Source organism: Callionymus lyra, chromosome 6 (assembly GCF_982586985.1).
Source record: "Callionymus lyra chromosome 6, fCalLyr1.hap1.1, whole genome shotgun sequence".
Taxonomy (NCBI): domain Eukaryota; kingdom Metazoa; phylum Chordata; class Actinopteri; order Syngnathiformes; family Callionymidae; genus Callionymus; species Callionymus lyra.
The window spans coordinates 21,609,171-21,627,616 of NC_141823.1; the positions used below are offsets into that span (position 1 = coordinate 21,609,171).

Genomic DNA, 18,446 nt, shown 5'->3' on the forward strand with positions numbered 1-18,446 from the left:
ATTTCTAGTTTTCTGTTATGGTTTCCTTCAACTGCAAATGTGTGTTTTTCAATTAGATAGTAAATGTGTGTTGGGTATCAAATGAAATTGAAATTGTGTGATATAAAAAGTTTGTGTTAACCTGTAGTTTTATCAGTTACTTACTATTGACATAGAATTACAATTGAATACTACTTTGAGCCGGGTAAGATACACAGGAAAACGTAATGCCTAAATAATGTGTGTGTGTGTGTGTGTATATATATAAGTAAATATATATATATATATATATACAATTAATAATTATTCTGATATAAGAGAATTGTCTGCAGACCCAAATCTGTATTAAAGGGTCTGCGAGAGCAAAGGACACATTACGAGAAGCATGTTAGCTTTATGGGCGGAGGGATGAAGGTTTAAAAAAGGAAACAAAGTTTGTCAGACTTTCTTGCCTCTAATGGGTGACTGTTCCGGGTTTAAGCAGCAGAAGCTTGTATTTCCTGGTTCCAGTCTGGAATCCAACAGCAGCATTTAAGTGAGCCTTTTTAATGAGTCCTTAAAGTTCTCTAACCAGCATCATACACACAAATTTATGCAATTATTTTCACTTTTTAGTTGGGGGAGAAGCTAATTGTATTGATTTATTAAAGGTCCACTTTGAGTCTGCAGAATACAACTTTCATAACTTTTCTTATGGGAATAATGTTTTGCTTACACACTAGTGTCGTTCTCATGTGTCGTCGGTCGGACACATCATAGCTGCACATTAGCCTGATGCTAGCATGTACTGATTGACCAGAAGATGACCCAGGATTGACCCCTGGGGAACCCCATGATTCTAAGCCATTCTGAGACCCACAGCTGTGGTGGGTCCTCGATTATTATTGAGTGTGGAAAGTGAGTGAAGAAAATATAATGTTGCTTTGCATATTTTTCTAGGACAACAAAGAATGGCTGAAATGATATGGATTGTGTTTCACCTTAGGAAAAGCTTGATGGCAGACGTTTTTAGGATCTTAATAAATCTTTCAGTCTGATGTGAGACTTTGACCAGGTAGAGAGTTGTGATAACTATTAATTTTCAAAAAAGGTTTAATTTAAAAAATAATACAATAAAAACATGCAAATATTAATGATTTTTGTAACATAATTTAATATAATGCTGCGTTTACATTGAGGCATCTGGCCAGGTCTGATTGATAGATAGATAGATAAATAGATAGATAGATAGATAGATAGATAGATAGATAGATAGACAGACAGACAGACAGACAGACAGACAGACAGACAGACAGACAGATAGATGTGAATAAATAATTGCACTAAAAACGTGATGTTTAAATAAGCTTTATTAAGAGTTAATATGGAAAAAGCAAATGTATTTTGATTGTTACTTCAAGTGCCAAAGGGACTTAAAAATACATAATTCATTATTATTGATTATTATTATGGAGCAGAACAAGTTTAAATATAGACTGAAAATATTCAATCTATCATCCTTAATACTCCAACCTCTTATCATTTATATTTACATTTAATCTGAGTTGTATGATGGAAAGATGAGCATCACTTAATACTGCTGCCATTTGTTCTGTGAACATAGCTATGTACATATTTGCGGTGCGTATACAACACACTGACACACAGCTGATGTCCGTTTAGATTTCAGATTGAAATAAAGCACCCAGTAATGAATCCTGTCTGCGGCGGGAATCATAATCTAATGCATCAGAGGAGGAAAGACGACTTCATTGGCTAAGTGGGCGAGTAATTCCTGCTTTACAGTAAGCTACAGTGACTCCGTCTTGCCAGGCGTGTGCTCTTCATTCAGGATTCACACTCAGATAATCGCACATGCAGCTCTATTTTTAGCCGCTCCTTTGGGTGTTGGTCTGGCGCATCTCTTGAAAAACATGGTTTCAAGCCCGAGGAGTAAGACGCTTAAGTCTTTAACACTGCATTGAGATGGGTAACTCCTTGACCAGCCCCCGACCCCCCCTCATTGCAAGACGGGGAACAGTACAATAAAAGCTTCTTCAAAATAATGTTATTCTTTTTAACTATATTTCCACTTGTATTTATCATTCACGTTCTTAGATATTGTTGGCCATACATTTTCATATGGATTAAAATTTAATCAAAATGGTTCAGATCCATTAATCTATATTGAATTTAATATAATAATTTGTTCATGTCTTTGCCATATTAAAGTCCATCTACAGTCCTGCCATACAGTAGAGTTAGACTGCGGTTCAAGAATAGATACTGAATCATGCACCCGTGAGAACGTCTCACAGTTCCTATTTCTTCAATGGAACATTTCAAACGCCGTGAATGAGACGTGACCTTGTGAGGTCACGATTAAATGATCAGGCACTCGGGGACACGCTACAGCTACACTATAAAGCGACACCGTGGAAATGGTTATTGACACAAGACGTGAATCTGCAATTATAGATTTCTGTTTTTTCTTGGATAAGACCAAAGTATTTAAGATGCTTGTGTGTTTAGCATGGCAAGCTAACCAAAAACCACAAGGCCTGCGATGCTGTTGTAGAAATGCATCATGAGTGATACGGTGTACAACCGTACGAGGGGGAGGGGGACTTTGCTGACTGGACCATGTGATGCAGGGGAAGGGTGGAAGGATGGATGGAGGGACAGGAAGATGAAAAAGGAGGAGGAGGCTGCACAGGCTCTGACTCACACTTGCTCACGCTTCCTCTCTCCAATGGTTTTCTACAGCTCCGGACCCCTCCTCTGTGGCTGCACTTGCTAGAAGCAAAACTGTGGAAGTAGGGGATTCTCAGTTCGCCCCCCCCCCTCATGCACAAATTCTGTCACTTGCATGCTCCACCGCTGCTGCATGTCACAGCACACTGCAAACTACTGCAGGATGGTGGAGGCCCTGTGTAAAGAGGAACTTAAAGTCAATACTGAATGTAATACCCTAGACTTTAATTGAATATCCATCAGAACTCCCTGTAAGACATAGTTATTTTTTAAATATAAGTACGTTCAAGATGTCTCTTGGTGTTATTATTAATCTGATCTGTGTTTATTAGGAAAGACTCTTAACTAAAAAAAAAAAAAAAAACTCATTAATGGGCAAATGTGAAAATACTTTGACCTTCATAAAATGTGTCCTGGGCTCCATCCACGATCAGTAAAGTCTGATTTAACAGGACTGGAAAAAACTCATTAGCACTTTGTTTGGTTATCTTCGTATTTACAGAAGGGGTCAAATGAGGAAGGAACCATTTTACAGTCACATCTCATTTTGTGCTTGCATAAGATGTTTGACTCTAAAATAATCTTAATGCGATATATCATCCTGAATTAGGAACAATTAATAAAATGTCACACATTAATATGATAACAGTATCTTCTTAAACAACACACAAGGATTTATTTTATTTTATTTTATTTTTTTACTTTTTAATCTCCAAACTACTAAATCAACAAATTACACTTTAATTCCAAACCTCCTAACATTGCTCCACTGTTCCCTAATATTTGATATGTTTCCTCACCTAACTGGAAACTCAACGTATTCCATACACCATCAGAAGGATGAGTTCCTTTCAAAGGGAAGCCTGCAGCGGACCGTTCCAAAACGACGCCATAATAGGGGTGACCTTCAAAAAAATGAAAGCATTCCTCAATCAAAAAACGATACATTTAAACAAACCTGAATCGATACATTTAGAAAATATTGATATTGTTTTGTTCCCGCGTTTTAAGTGGTGCAATATAGAATGTATGAACTTTGGTTTATAGTGTCCACCCCCACACCAAGTCCTGATAGGTTTCATCCGTGTGGCCAGTCAGGTGATATTTTCCGCTGCGCCATTTTGAGCTGCTGCGCCGGGTATTTATCAGTTGAGTCGTGACTCCGCCACTATACTGCTAGTTAGGTAGCACTAGGTAGCGAAGTGCTCTTTCCGGGTCGACTTTTTGACACTCATTTTGTATATTTAGCTTATTTTTTATATTACTCGAAGCAGAATGTCGTCCGAAAGCCCCGAATACTCTCCATTCTTCGCAGTGATGGGTGCCTCCGCTGCCATGGTGTTCAGCGGTAAATATGATGCATTTGTTTTCACTAAGACGATTTGAAATGTATTTTATTTGTTTTACTTAGTATCTTTGACGTTATTGTTTTCTTTTTTAACCAAACGCCACACGCTTCTAAACGTTGACGGTTGCTTGGTTAAATGCTAACCTTTAGCTGCGTTAGCGAAGACCTTGTTGTATGACATTAATACAATTGCGTCATCAACTGTTTTCTTGACCAAGTAAAATAATAATGCGCATTTAGTATTTATCAGTACATTTCAAAGGGCATGTATTAAAGTATACACAGGGCGGTTAACATTACATAACTGGGCGACTAGCCTAGCTAAGCTATGTGTATTAAATTGCCTTAACATTTCTGAATGGCGGAAGTATTGTATGAAGCTTTATTGATACCCTTGTTAGCACTAGCTGCATTTAAGCTAACTTAACCGGAGGCGAGGGTAATGGAGCGACCATCGCTGGGATGGTTATTGGTTTGAAACCACCTTACTTAAGTGACGTGTCGTTTTACTTCAGCTAATTGTTCACCTTTCAATTATTCAATATGGCTTAAAACAGCTTTTTTTTCTACTTCATGCCAGGGCGTTGAGTATGTGTACTAGCTTCTGTAAGGGCGTAAGAATGTATTGATGTCATTAAAGCCTCACTAAAATCTCTGTATCACGTCGTGATAATGGCGTTTTAGTATCCTCGAGATGTACTTGTAATACGTCGTAATACGACGGTGGAGTTGAAACCGATGGTGAAGATTATTGATTGCTGCCTTTTCCTAATTCAGTTTTGTAAATTAATCATGGTTAAATTGATCATTTCTGTAGGTATAATTGGCTTATCTTTGACTTTACAAACCATGGGAATTCGTGGTCAGCTGGTTTACTTCCTCATTGTACCAGGGGATGACAGCAAGTCACATGATTATCACATGATGAGCGTCTGACTTGGTCCTGCAGTCTGTACTTATGATTTACCGGTATTTTATATGGTATAAAAATGTGGCTTCTGAAATGGCCAAGTCAACACATTTGACACTCAAATATACTTATATACAAATAAGTTATTATTCCCACATATTTGGGAATGTGTCATGGATTATTATTTAATGTACTACATGAATAATACTTGCTGAACATTATGTGAATTAGACTTGATACACTTAATCAATTATGAATTGGCGGTGTTAACTAAGAAAAAGATAAAGGTAAAGCTTATTTTAAAAAAAAGAAGAAGTTTTTATGTAATTATCCTTAATATAATATAGTGTAATTTTGTTTCTACTAGGAATATAGTTATTTACTCGTTTTTCTCTTGCATGGAGTCTAAATTTTAGGTCTAAATTGGAAGCTGTATTTTCTTTTGTTCTTGTTTCCTGTTCTTTAAATCAATATATTCCCATGAAGTAATTTTTTAATCCACTACTGTGTCATTGGCCATATTGTTCACTTCTTTCCTCAAATGTTCCTGGAGCTCCAGACAGCCATCAGGTATTCATGCTGTTGACGGATTGATAAATCAAAACTTGAATGTGGTAATATTTTAACAGTAACAGGGTTGTGTAAATTCATTGACTGTTTCTTCATCTACCCACAATCCATTAGGCAAAATTGCAATACACTTGCTGCAGACAAGATCATCAGCAGGTGCTGGAACTGTCTTCCTTTGACGTCATAAGGACATTCCATGTATTCCATTTTCGACAAGAACAGGGGGGAAGGAAATCGGCAAAAGCTCTCTTTAATCTGCTGGATTAAGATTAATACCGAGAGGTTGATCACCATTGCTGCTGCATAGCGCATCACATCAAATATTAAACCATTAAAAGTAACTTACCAATGTCCCGAAAAATTGGCATCTTGCCTTATTCCTCTGATGCCTCAATACTTTAAAGCTGACAATTAAATATTTACACCATTTTTTGTAGATCAAGTTCCTATTTTCTTAATCACAAGTCTGTCATGGTGTTTAGTTTACTGAATGGCATTCTCTCATGACACACTGTTACTTGGAAGACTAATGTTACTATATAATTTTTCATCAAATGACTTGTGTATTTAAAAAAAAATGTTAGATTTCACCAGCCGCCTGCAGAGAATTGTCAACTTAACAATCATCAAAGTGTTGATAAAATGTTCGTTTTTGGTATTCTGCTTTTAATTAACATAACTCCAATAGGTTAGATTTTGTACAAACATGATTAGTAATTTTTCATTTTCACTTGTTGACTTTAAAGAATCAGGATTAACAACATCCTGTCAACAGCATCTTCTAAGATAAAAGAACAAATGCCCTTTGTTTGTAACTGTTGACCCTTGGTAATTGAACAACACATGGCTTTGTTTGGACCCTCTTTTCGTTTAAACAATGTACTTAATCTTTTGGAAGGTCATGTGGTCCAGTTATACATGCGGAAAAGTGTTGGCAGTTCTATGACATTTTTTCTGGCTCTTTTTTTATCTTCTTGCAATAAAGAATGAAACGACTGTCCATGATTTATCTAAAACTCTGCTCTGTAATTAGGGATTTGGTTTCTATATTTAGACGAGTGTATTATTTGTCACTATCAGATAAGCCCACAGCAGATGTAAGGTAAGGTAAAACTTTATTGATCCCTCAGGAGGTCTCCTTTGGGAAATTGTTTTTTACCAATAGCCAGCAATTTTTCATAAACAATAAAAAATAATACATAAAAAATAAAATAAGAAGAACATAAAGAGGAAGAACAAGATGACACAATCTAAGTCTAAAGACAAAGACAAAGGACATAGGTCAAGGAAAAAAAAAACAACAAAGACAAAGATACAAAGACTAACATGGAACAGAACATCCAGATACTTTCACTCCACTCCTGCCCCCGAACTCAGAATTGTACAATTTAATAGCCCGAGGGATGAATGAGTCCCTGAGTCTATTTGTTTTGCACCTGGGTAGGAGCATTCGTGCACTCATTCTGCTTCAGAATGATGTAGCAGAATGATTTTGTATTCTTTACCCGCTTGTTCAATTAGCTGAAATATTTTCTCTAAAAGGACAAACTTGCAGACGAGCGGTTTTGAACATATGAGACGATCATGTGATTGAAGTGTGGAAAATGATGTATAAGAAATTCCCAACTGGCGTTATTCTGGTTTTTATGAGGAAGTAAAACTTACTTTCTGGTTCCTCTTTGGTCACACTTTTGCAATGGTGTGCTTGTGCATATTCTTCTGTTGTGTTCTCATTCAACTACCCTTTTCATCCCCTAACAGCCCTGGGAGCAGCCTATGGCACTGCTAAGAGTGGGACGGGTATCGCTGCCATGTCTGTGATGAGGCCGGAACTCATCATGAAGTCAATCATCCCCGTGGTCATGGCGGGTATTATCGCCATCTACGGCCTGGTAGTAGCAGTGTTGATCGCCAACAGCATTTCGCCGACCGTCACTCTCTACAAGTGAGTTCTGTGTTGTCTTGGCTGATGTTTTATTGAACTTTTGGCCCCTCTCATGATCTGTCTTTTAAGTAATGGTGTCTTCCACTGATCTAAATTGCTTTTCCCTTTCATCCACAATGCTTTTATGTTGCACATTCAACATTCAGTAAAAAAAAATAATTGTAAATCACTTTCCAGCATTGTTGTGTTTGACATTAAATGCAGTTTGTTTTCATTAATGATTACCTTCTATGCCCTCTTTTCCCTATTCAGAAACTTTTTTGCTTTTATAAGTTTTAAGAATGAAAGGACCTCTTTAAAATGTATATCACCGTTAAGAAGAATATTGGATTATTTTACTTTAGAACTTAAATGTTTTCTTTCTGGGCGCATGATTGCAAGTAAAAAATGTGGATGCAGGTTCACTTCTGACTCATGTCTCCATTTGTTTTTGTGTGCAGGAGTTTCCTCCACCTGGGAGCTGGGCTCAGTGTGGGCCTAAGTGGGCTGGCAGCTGGCTTCGCTATCGGCATTGTGGGAGACGCTGGTGTCAGGGGCACAGCGCAGCAGCCCAGGCTTTTTGTGGGAATGATCCTCATCTTGATCTTCGCTGAAGTCCTGGGTCTCTACGGTCTCATCGTTGCCCTCATTTTATCCACAAAGTAGACGCCCAGACCGGCTCCACTACGAGATCTATCATGTTGCTGCTGGAGGAAAAGGTGTAACATGGAAAATGATTGAAGAATCTGCAACACAAGATGAAAGAAAGTAAAGACCAGGAGGAAAAAAAAAAAAATCTTTAAAATGGCGCCATTATATGGTCTTAATGTGTACAGTCGTCCTAATTGATAGTCATCTTGTAAATGTAGTGATTTGTCTGACGTGTATGTGTGTTTCAATCGTATGATGAAGATTCCTTCCTCCCTCCACTTATTTGGGGCCTTGAGGCCGGCTGAGGCAGCTGGGCCTCTGGTCGAGGAGAGCTGACCAAAGGGCCACACAGCTTTTTCTCAAACGCGTTTGGGAGTTCACAAAATGTCTGCATTAATCTTGATGATCTCTTTGTAAACACATGTCTATGGACTATGGCTTTTTTTCATTTTATTTATATCAGAAAAATGTTCATTGAACTGTTGACATGCAGAGTTTAATTACCCAGGATATATTATGCATATATACAGACATAGATATCTATATAGATTAAATGCACCGTGGGGTCGTTGTGATAAGTGGTTGGAATTCCTCTGGATGTAATTCTTGGTTTAATAATTAAGATTTGCCTTTAGTGCGTTTCTGGTGGAGTGGGAGTTGTGTGTGCGTGTGTGCGTGTGTGTAGCTGTATTCTAATCATAACGCGAACATTCTCAAACTTCAGTGTTTTTTCCTGTAGTACTGCTGTTTGCATTAAAGGTGTGTGTGCCCAGTGTTGGGTCTCACATGTGTAATTTCCCAAAAAATCATCTCATGCTCATCTCATCTGTGCTGTTGTCATACTCCATTCCTTAAGCTTACGAGTATCAAGGTCATCCAGAAGGTTACAGTGGAACAAATGTGTAAGACTTTTCACTTGAATTGAGAACTTCACATTTTTCCTGACTATTAGATTTATTAAACATGTGACGACTTGGTGAACAGAAATGTATCCTCAAGATCATTTCAAGATTTACACCACCCTCCTATCTGATTTAAGGCTGAACTCATGTTTTAAGATTTCATATTTTAGAAGAAATCTTGGCCTATGTTTGCATACATGTTAAAGTCTCAACATTAAGTTGATGTATTTGAACTAACGCATGCATGAGTAGGAGCACTTCAACCTCTGTTAGATGGTTCAAATGATCAGACAAACTCAATTTAGAGACCTTTTGAACGGAGTTGGTGTTCGATTGCAATTGTTGCGTGTTCAGTTGACTTTTAACTAAGAGTATCCAACAAAGTGATTATCTTAAACTAATGTCATAATAAACTAAACCAGTGACCTGTAGTAGCCCACATTCATTCTTTACTTGATCGATTTCCTCTACACTTGAACAAGGGGTTCTTATTACAGCCAGTTTGTCACATTTAATACTACGTAATTAAAGATTTGATTTGACCATATTCAATCAAATTAACACAGTCTCCAACATTTTCACACTCAGAACATTCAAATCAAATGGTTTGTAGTGATGAATGAAAACACGTGTAGATTATAGTTCACCATTTAATATTTAAAAAATGGAAGGTACATGATTAATGTTATATAGATAATTTCTCCATTAGACTCTGGGTAATACTGCTGATGGAGCCGTATGTGGCGCTGTCTGGGAATGATTGTAAAAAGTCTTTGCCTTCTTCTATGCTGGCGGTGAGTAGAGGATCCAAGGGCACAGAGCCTGAAATAACAGAAAAGACGCAAATTAAAGAAAAATGCCAAAAGTAATGATTCAGCGAGAGATGACACAAATAGGATACGTTTAAATTCGTTGACACCAAATAAAACACTGCGCATCTCTCACGCTCCACTGTTTGTCCTTTTGGTGTACTTGCTTATGAGGTGTACTACGACACCTAGCGTCTGAAGGCTGACACTGCAAGTGAACGCTCACCGAGGAAAGGGGATCCTGTGAGTTTGGCCAACTCTTCACCGCCGCCTTTGGAGAATATGTTGCTGCACTCCTAAAAAAAAAAGGAAGGGACTTTTATTAAACACGTTTACTTTAATGAAATTAAATAAATGATGAACTCACTGAGCAATGTGGGCACACAAAGCCACTCATGTTCTCGATGATACCCAGAATCTTCACTCCCGTCTTCTTGCAGAAAGTGATCTCTCTCCTCACATCCCCTGTCGACACGGCCTGAAGTCACAGAGGCGCGTTTGCTTTAAGAGTTATCCACCGGTTTTGGAGATAAGCCGAGTGTATATAACCTGAGGCGTGGTGACCAAAACAGCTCCATCTACTTTCTGTTTCTTGAGGTTCTCCACAACAGCCAAATGCTCGTCAGATGTTCCCGGTGGAGTGTCCACCAGCAGCACGTCCAGCTCCCCCCAGGCCACGTCTGACACGAACTGGCTGATCATGGCTGTGGAAAGAGAGGGTAAAACACACAGTTCAGTTCAGTTTATTTTAAAGGACAATGGGCAGTTAAATTAAAAAGATGGCTGCACCAGATTTAGCACAAGGCTACTTTCCATCTCTAGTCCTCAACAAAGATGCAGACAGTTTACATAATACATCACATACAAATAAAGCAAAAACACTGTACAATGTCAATGATGGCCAAATACCCGTCTGGTACTATTAGTGCGAGATGCAGCATGGTTAGCCAAGTGTGTTCACCAATTATGAAGTTCAATTGATGCACGTTCTACCTATATATTTTTTTGGGTCCTAGTTTGTGACACTTAAAAATAATGGTGTTCTTTATCTGCCACCTAGTGGACATTGGGAGATCAGGGCTGTCAAACCTAATACGCAAGATTTAAAGCATATTCTAGTCCCAGCCAAGGCCAAGAAATAATACTCCATATTCCATTAAAGCGTTGCACTCTCTACCTGTTTTTTTGGGGCCTCTCCACACCACAGCTTCGTCTGGATCATCCAATAGGAAACCGATGGACATCAGAGCGAGACGTTTCTCCGCGTCTGTGTACACCGGAACCCAACCCGAGTCACACTGGTGCACATCCGGCCGTCCCACGTTCAGCATTCTGGGAATACTTGGACCACACAGGTCTACGTCCAGGATGCCAACCTGAGAAATAGAACATTATTATTATTATTGGCTTTATTCTTCCCAAATGATGAACACATATAGCAGCAATTTTATATATACTGTATATACACTCGATTTTTTTTAAAGTTACCCCATTTTATACTGCGAGAGAATGCAACATTTTAACCTACATCTGGGGTTGAACTTGTTTGCTGTCATGGAGTAGCAAACACTTAAAAGTAAAAAAAAAATACTCATGATGACTAAGCAAAAATAAAGTAGAAAAGGCAAAAAAGTCACTTTATTTTTACTTGAAAATGTTCTTTGACTTTTAATACAATTCAGTTGAGTAGTTATATTTCAAACTTAAATCACGTTGGTCCTTCTCACCTTCTTGCCAGCATGCTTGAGGGCCAGAGCCAGCTCAGTGGTGATGGTGCTCTTGCCCACTCCACCTTTCCCGGACAGAACCAGCACTACATGTCGCACGAGGGCAAGACTGCCTTCTGCAAACACACAAACAAGATCAATTACTTCTTCAAACCAAAAGTGATATAGAATAATAAAAACCTTCTGACGTCACTCAGTCCTACTTGTTTTATCAACTTCACAAGTAGATCAAGAAACATGTGTGGCAGAGCAACAACGAGCTGATGAAATGCAACTGTTTCTAGACGTAGTTATACAATAAAATAACAGATCGTTCAAACACTGACTGTGGTGAAGTGATGTAAATATATCTATTTTTAAAACAACAATATACTTCTGAGAGTCACTTGGTTTCTTGTTCATCGATAAGAGTGCATTCAGGATGTTTCTCTTTTTGTAGCATTAAACTAAAATAACGTCATTTTAAAAAAAGCACATTTGTTCACACATACCATTGTTTTGGTCCATACTTCTTGAATCTTGAAGCTACGTTCAGGCACGCAGTTATTCGTCAGATACTTCCGGGATGTGGCAACAAACAGTGGCCAATCACGTACTCGAAATAGAACACAAGTACCGCCTACTTTCTGAAGTAACCAATGAAGTTATACATGTCGCGGCGGGTTGATAAAATAACATTAATGGTTACACGTTTTCATTTTTCATTTAAAAAAAAAAAAAAAACCTTAATCTGGATACAATGGTTTCAGCAGGAAGAATGACTGAATATGTTTAAAAAAAAAAAAGGGAAAATTTTAAGTGTAATCCCAAATGTTAAACACTAGTTGGCGCCAGAGATAAGACACGAGTTTTCAAAACAGACTACTCCTTTCTCTGGAGGTGTTGTTTCACATAGAACTATGCCAGAGACCATAAACTAGATTGAGGCGTATTGAGGACAAGGAGGATGAATAGATCACTACAATACATGAAGATAAACAAAAGCAGAGACGGTTGGAAACAAAACATGCAGCTCTGGTCTGTCTTTGACTTCAACATGACCCCAGTAACACTTGTGCCAAAGAAATTGCAAGAATGTCCTCATTTGGATTGCGAAACATCTGTCTCTCAGGAAAGTGAGATGAAAAACAAACAAAAACAGAGGGTGTTTTGGATAAGAGGTTTGTGAATGAAGTGCTTTGTTCCTTCTAAAACGAAAATGACCATTTTAAGAAGCATTAAAAAGATATTTTTAACCATCATAACACCCCAAAAATATGCATCAAAATCTTTTGCAAATCCAAGGGTGCAGATTTTATTATTTTTCTGTTACATAAACAGAGGTTCCTGTGACAAAACAGCTTCATTGTAATTAATATATAACAAAAATAACTCGCTGCAGTTATACCTGAAGAAAAATAATTAAAAAATAATCTTACTTGAATGACGCTATAAGAGGAAACATTTTAGGACCTGAGGTCATTTAACATCCACCACAAACTGCCTCAAGTGTTGCAAGTTTAACCTTTCCCTACTTAAGCAAGATTAACCAGAAATATGGCCTTTTCTTCAAGAGGGACAAACTGGAATGGACACTTAAAAGTATTACAATGAAAAGTACAAACATGTAGAAAACAAAGGTGTTGTCTCCTTAAAGATAGAGTATGTTAACAAAGGTTAAAAGGCTTATGATTATGACATGTGAAAAACATTTACTACATTTACAAGAAGATCCAAAAAGAGTATTTAAATATACACATATGAAAGTAACTACTCTGCAGAGCTGCCTTACTTGGCTCCAGGTAACAGAGTACATTATCATAAACCCTCCTCCAGCACAGGCCGGATCCAATAAGCTCCGCTGAAGGCATGTCGAAGACGTGTTTACAGTCTGTCGGGGCAGAAGTGGGACAGAGTGCACCGAGCACCTGTCACACCGGCACATATATTCCAGCACTCTGGTGTTCCGATGAGCCACTGCGAGACGAACCTGTATGATTCTCCGGAAAGGTGAGTCAAAAACCTCTGTTTGATTTGAAGCTTTTTTTTTTTTAATACAACAGAAGAAACACAAGGATATTTTAAATACAAATATTTTCCTGTAGATCTGTAGTCGAACATACTTGTTATTGCAAATGTGTTTTAATTTATCAAACGTTTAAATGGTGGATGTTGCTGCTATGTATTGAGTGACAGACGGCTAGTCTTGACAGAAGTGTCCAGATGATACAGTAATTGGGGTAAGGCCCACTTAAAGCGAGACTAAACTATCTAGTTATTGGCAGTCATCTACTGCACCTGCTTGTAAAGAAGCCACCAGCTGCTGTTTCCATGAGTTCTATTAAGTTAAACATGCTATGAACAAGAGTGACCCAGAAATGATTCTGTCAATGCAGAAAAACAAAACAAACACAGAACGTTCCTTCACTTTTCAATACATTCCGGGCAAAAGGGCAAAGTCCTTTCCAGAGTTTTCCTATTTACTGAAACTGAAAAAGCAATAACCAGTGTGAGGATTATTCTCATGTGAGAAAAACTGGATTTAACTAGAGATAAAGTAAACAGTGAGGGTTGTGAGGTCATCAGCTTCTTGTTTTAAGAAAAATAAAGTGCAGGCTTGTCACACACACAGAGTGACTAATGTTGTTGTGTGGCTGATTGATTGTGTAAAAGGTTGCATGTGTGACTTTTAGGGCAAGTAGAGGTAGGTTTCCAAGAGCAATTCATCAACCACTGGTAAGGAGATGCTTGAAGATGTTGTTTGACCTAAATATAGATGTGGAATTCAAGAAAATTAGAAAGATTTGGTAACCTTTGGTAAAGTTGTGTTGGTAACCTTGAACAGTATCAAAGAAAGAGCTTTCGGGCATGTATTGAATCTCAAAGCGATGCCGATGTAAGAGGCATAAGGTGCAATACTTGCCTGACTTGGCAGGATAAGCGAGCACATGGTCTCGTGCGTCTAAGCCAAGAAGGTCAGCAGGTGTATCTGTTCGCAGAGCTGTCATGAAGAGAGGAGGCCGAGCTCGCTTTCTGGCGTGGCCCGAGACGCTGGAGGAGGAAGAACCGGTCCAGAACTCCGACACAGAGGAGTGGGACGGCACGATCCCAGCGCAGGTGAGATCAGATGAGAGGAATCTTGATCATGAATTCATCGTGAGTGAAGTCTGCACAAGCACGTGAGGGCGCCTCGGATCAGGCATGTGTAAGTGATCCTGCTGCGTCAGGAAAGACGCTGACGAGCAGGTTGTTAAGGGAAGTAGGTCTAGTATTTTTGGAATTGAAGGTGCTCGTGTTCACGTGTGACCTCGGCCAGCCACAGAAACTATGTATCCTCCGAATATCAGTTACGCTGACCATGAAGTGATGACGTTTGTCTCCGCCAGAGTGATAAGCACGGATCTGAAGAATGCTCCTTGAATTCCGATTGGCTTCCCGAATTGGTGGCGTCGCCCGATACAGAGCCCCTGACACCGGAGGCCATGTCACTTGAAGACCACAGATCTCTTGTCCAGGTCCTCGGTCATGGTCGAGAGGACGATAATGGTAACATTTATTACTTTAGAAAATTAAGTGAATTAAGTAAATCTTCTTAACGTTACTGGTGAACAAATAAACAGGAAACTCTTTAAAACAGAGAACAAATATCACCTTTAATAAACTATTTATTTACGTGTGTATTACTTAGTTAGTTTTCATTAGGCACTCATTGTCCTTTTGCTCAGCATTAATACGATAAATTTAATTACAATAAATAAGGAATGAATTTATTTATTGATTGAGGTTAATATACATATTCTAATTTAAAGTATAAAAAGGATAATTGTAGAGTTATTTATCAGAGTTCAGCGGAATCATAGCATTATTTCTATGAAAATCCTCAACCCTTAACTACAATAGAAGTAAAACATAATCTTACCTTCTAACTTTAAATGCCAACACTCTTGAAAAAGGTGAAGAATATACCTCAAAGAAACACAAAACATTAGTCACAGCACTAATTACACACTAATAACAGAATGATTAACAATAGCAACAGCACAATTTAAACACTATTTGTCCCAAAATTAGCTGAAATACTTTAACAAATGCTTGATAGCCAAAACGTACTTAAAAAACAGAAATGAAAACAAGCCATAACACGTTGATCAAGACAAGAGCAACATGGTTAAACCAATAAAAACTATCGTATAAAACGTTGTGGGAGCTCCCGCAAGGGATTGTGAGTTGTTAGAGTGCAAAAAACCTGATAAAAATACTGTATATAGCATGAATATTAAAATAATTAACCAAAATTAACAAAAGAAATGGCTTCAAAAGATATAGTTTAAAATAAATAGGTTTGAAGGACCCTTTCCACATTATTGGTAAAAATAAATTACTTAAAAGTTCAGATTTATAATATATAATGATTATTATTATAATGATTATAATATATAATGGCATTGAACATGATTTAAAAAATGTAACAACTTAACTGTTTCTGTTTTTTTAAACCTATTAACACATTTTCATGCTTTCAAACTTTCTCATGAAACATGTACCAAAAAGGTTAAAATGTCAAAAGCAGCAATTTATATATTTTATTTTAACATGGACAGACAAAGGTGACGTGGCATTTACCAAAGAGTAAAAGTCCACTGAATATGAACAAAAAAAATCTAAGGTACTTGAGTTTTGTTGTCTTGAATCTGAAGGAATGATGTGTTCAGGTTTGGACTGGGTGTGGGACGAAGGCAACATGTCCCCTGGAGCGTTCCTCAGCAGTGGAGACCAGAAGGTCAGTTTCCACTCCGACTACAGCTGTGGCACAGCGGCCGTCCGAGGAACCAAGGAGCTCACAGAGGGCCAACATTTCTGGGAGGTGAAGATGACCTCGCCCGTCTACGGAACCGACATGGTGGGTTGAAATCACATAGACCAAACTGAAGCTGTGGTCTCCTCCAACCAATGATGGCTGCTGTTTGTCCAGATGATCGGGATGGGAACGTCTGATGTGAACCTGGAGAAGCTCAAGTACAGCTTTGGCAGCCTGCTGGGCCTGGATGAGGAGAGTTGGGGGCTCTCATACACAGGTTTGTTCAGACCGGAACCCCCGTTTTTTCCACACTTTACAATTAAACGTCTTTTTTTCCAGGTTTTCTTCAACACAAAGGAGACAAGATCAAATTGTCCTCACGGTTTGGTCAGGGCTCGATCATAGGACTGCACTTTGACACCTGGCGTGGAACTTTGACCTTCTACAAGAACCAGCACTTCTTAGGTATGTTCCCTCTGACGGCCATGTTGTGTTGGATAAACAAAGTATAATTTGTAGCTGTTGCTACTGCTCCTACATTGTTGCTGTCTTTTTGTTATCGAATGCAGATAAAAAAATATTTATGACGGAGCAAAAAAACATCACAAAAACACCACTGAATCACAATAATAATTACATTTTACATTTTTGGGGGGGGGGGGGGGCTGGAGCCTATCCCAGTTTCTTCGGGTGAGAGGCGGGGGACACTCTGGACAGGACGCTAGACACACAAAGACATACAACCATTCACTCACTCATACACTCACTCATTCCCAATAAACCTAAGTATGTTTTTTCAATCTCCACACAGAAAGGTCAAAAGGTTGACTCCCTCCTGACCTGGAAGCGAACCGGCAACTTAAAAAAATACACATTCATACTGAACTATGATGTAAAAGATGATCTTTTTTTTTTAATTCACTGAGTACAAAAACCCAAAATAGGTCAACTGTAGTGGTTCATGCTAGTGTCATCATTTTCAGATATCAGTAGGTGGCACTCTTAGTTTCAAAATGATTTGAGGTTTTATTGAAGATCATGAAACCTTATAAACCCATCAAATCATAAATCAGATTATCCAGACTCACTTTGAAGGGGATTTAAACTCAAATCTGTTCCATTCCAACCTATCTGTCTGTCTGTCTGTCTGTCTGTCTGTCTGTCTGTCTGTCTGTCGATATTAAGAACAACACGCTTGTGTTCCAGGTGTCGCTCTAATCCAGCCGAGGAACAAGAAGTTCTACCCCATGATTTGCTCGACAGCCGCTAAGAGCAGCATGAAGGTGATCCGCTCCTGCTACACGGCCACCTCCCTCCAGTACCTGTGCGCCGCTAAGCTCCGGCAAACGCTGCCACGCTGTCCAGACCTGCTGTCGGCCCTGGACCTGCCGCCTGGCCTGCACTCTCGCCTTCGCTTGGAACTCAGCTGGTTCTTCTCTCTCAAGAGTGAGCCTGAAGGCGAGGACCAGCCGGTGGATTGCGTTGTGGAAGGTCAGGGTGATGACGTGACCCCCACCAGTGCCTGCATTTCCCCAAGTCCCCACCAGAGTCCCGTCCCTGATTCTGAGTGTACCTGCGAACCGTCGACCCAGTCGCTACCCTGCACCATCCACCGCCCCCCCACTCCTCCCAACACCGACTACGATGGCTGGTCCTCTGAGTCGGATGACCATCAATGCAAGAGAGGCCGCTGGGCTTGACTCACAGGGACGTCTTTGAGCGATCACACTCCTGGACTGCTGCCACTAAGCTGCTGTGGGATTTATTTGAGGCAGAGCTGAAGTCACTCATGATACCAAATGAAGGAGACTCCATCGGACTCTTGTTTAGGTCAGGAAATGGGATCTTCTTCAGGGCACGTGGCCATCGAATGAAAGCAAAAACAAAACAACTATTTGCGACTATAGAGAAAAAGGAGTCTAGTATCATACGGTGGTTATAACTCAAGGTTTTTAACGCTAAACTCAGCTTTCTCCTCCTTTTTTTAACCTTTACTGGCAATATTTTTGCACAAAAGCTTTTTTGTATTTTATAAACTTTAAATCTTTATAAATAAAAATATGAATAAATGCATGGGCTCTGTGTTTCCATTAATTTGTAATATTTTCACATCAAT

The 18,446-nt window shown here is 39.0% G+C and overlaps 3 protein-coding genes across 3 annotated transcripts; 2 read left to right on the forward strand and 1 right to left on the reverse strand.

Moving 5' to 3' along the window:
* Positions 1-3,824: 3,824 nt before the first annotated feature.
* Positions 3,825-9,448, forward strand: atp6v0cb (ATPase H+ transporting V0 subunit cb). Its single transcript, XM_087794216.1, has 3 exons — positions 3,825-4,060; positions 7,302-7,485; positions 7,926-9,448. Exons 1-3 carry the CDS (start codon positions 3,988-3,990, stop codon positions 8,128-8,130), a joined length of 462 nt encoding a protein of 153 aa, XP_087650342.1. The 5' UTR covers positions 3,825-3,987; the 3' UTR covers positions 8,131-9,448.
* Positions 9,449-9,653: 205 nt separating this feature from the next.
* nubp2 (nucleotide binding protein 2 (MinD homolog, E. coli)) lies at positions 9,654-12,118 on the reverse strand. Its single transcript, XM_087794215.1, has 7 exons — positions 12,045-12,118; positions 11,554-11,669; positions 11,004-11,202; positions 10,376-10,530; positions 10,194-10,304; positions 10,053-10,122; positions 9,654-9,839 (listed from the first exon to the last, which is right to left on the reverse strand). Exons 1-7 carry the CDS (start codon positions 12,058-12,060, stop codon positions 9,703-9,705), a joined length of 804 nt encoding a protein of 267 aa, XP_087650341.1. The 5' UTR covers positions 12,061-12,118; the 3' UTR covers positions 9,654-9,702.
* A 1,269-nt stretch (positions 12,119-13,387) lies between these two features.
* LOC148077554 (SPRY domain-containing SOCS box protein 3-like) lies at positions 13,388-18,372 on the forward strand. The gene is made up of 7 exons (XM_087794217.1): positions 13,388-13,542; positions 14,532-14,649; positions 14,919-15,078; positions 16,245-16,432; positions 16,505-16,607; positions 16,670-16,795; positions 17,537-18,372. Exons 1-7 carry the CDS (start codon positions 13,502-13,504, stop codon positions 18,028-18,030), a joined length of 1,230 nt encoding a protein of 409 aa, XP_087650343.1. The 5' UTR covers positions 13,388-13,501; the 3' UTR covers positions 18,031-18,372.
* The last annotated feature ends 74 nt before the right edge of the window (positions 18,373-18,446 follow it).

Excerpts from the sequence above, each read along its gene's own strand:
- LOC148077554 (XM_087794217.1), top strand. The coding sequence starts at position 13,502 with ATGAGCCACTGCGAGACGAACCTGTATGATTCTCCGGAAAG. Across the intron at positions 15,079-16,244 it reads TGGTCGAGAGGACGATAATG|GTTTGGACTGGGTGTGGGAC; the intron begins GTAACATTTATT and ends TGATGTGTTCAG. Across the intron at positions 16,433-16,504 it reads CCGTCTACGGAACCGACATG|ATGATCGGGATGGGAACGTC; the intron begins GTGGGTTGAAAT and ends CTGTTTGTCCAG.
- nubp2 (XM_087794215.1), bottom strand. Across the intron at positions 10,531-11,003 it reads GAGAGGCCCCAAAAAAACAG|CCATGATCAGCCAGTTCGTG; the intron begins GTAGAGAGTGCA and ends CTCTTTCCACAG. Across the intron at positions 10,305-10,375 it reads TTTTGGTCACCACGCCTCAG|GCCGTGTCGACAGGGGATGT; the intron begins GTTATATACACT and ends CTGTGACTTCAG.
- atp6v0cb (XM_087794216.1), top strand. The coding sequence starts at position 3,988 with ATGTCGTCCGAAAGCCCCGAATACTCTCCATTCTTCGCAGTGATGGGT. Across the intron at positions 4,061-7,301 it reads CGCTGCCATGGTGTTCAGCG|CCCTGGGAGCAGCCTATGGC; the intron begins GTAAATATGATG and ends ATCCCCTAACAG. Across the intron at positions 7,486-7,925 it reads CCGACCGTCACTCTCTACAA|GAGTTTCCTCCACCTGGGAG; the intron begins GTGAGTTCTGTG and ends TTTTGTGTGCAG.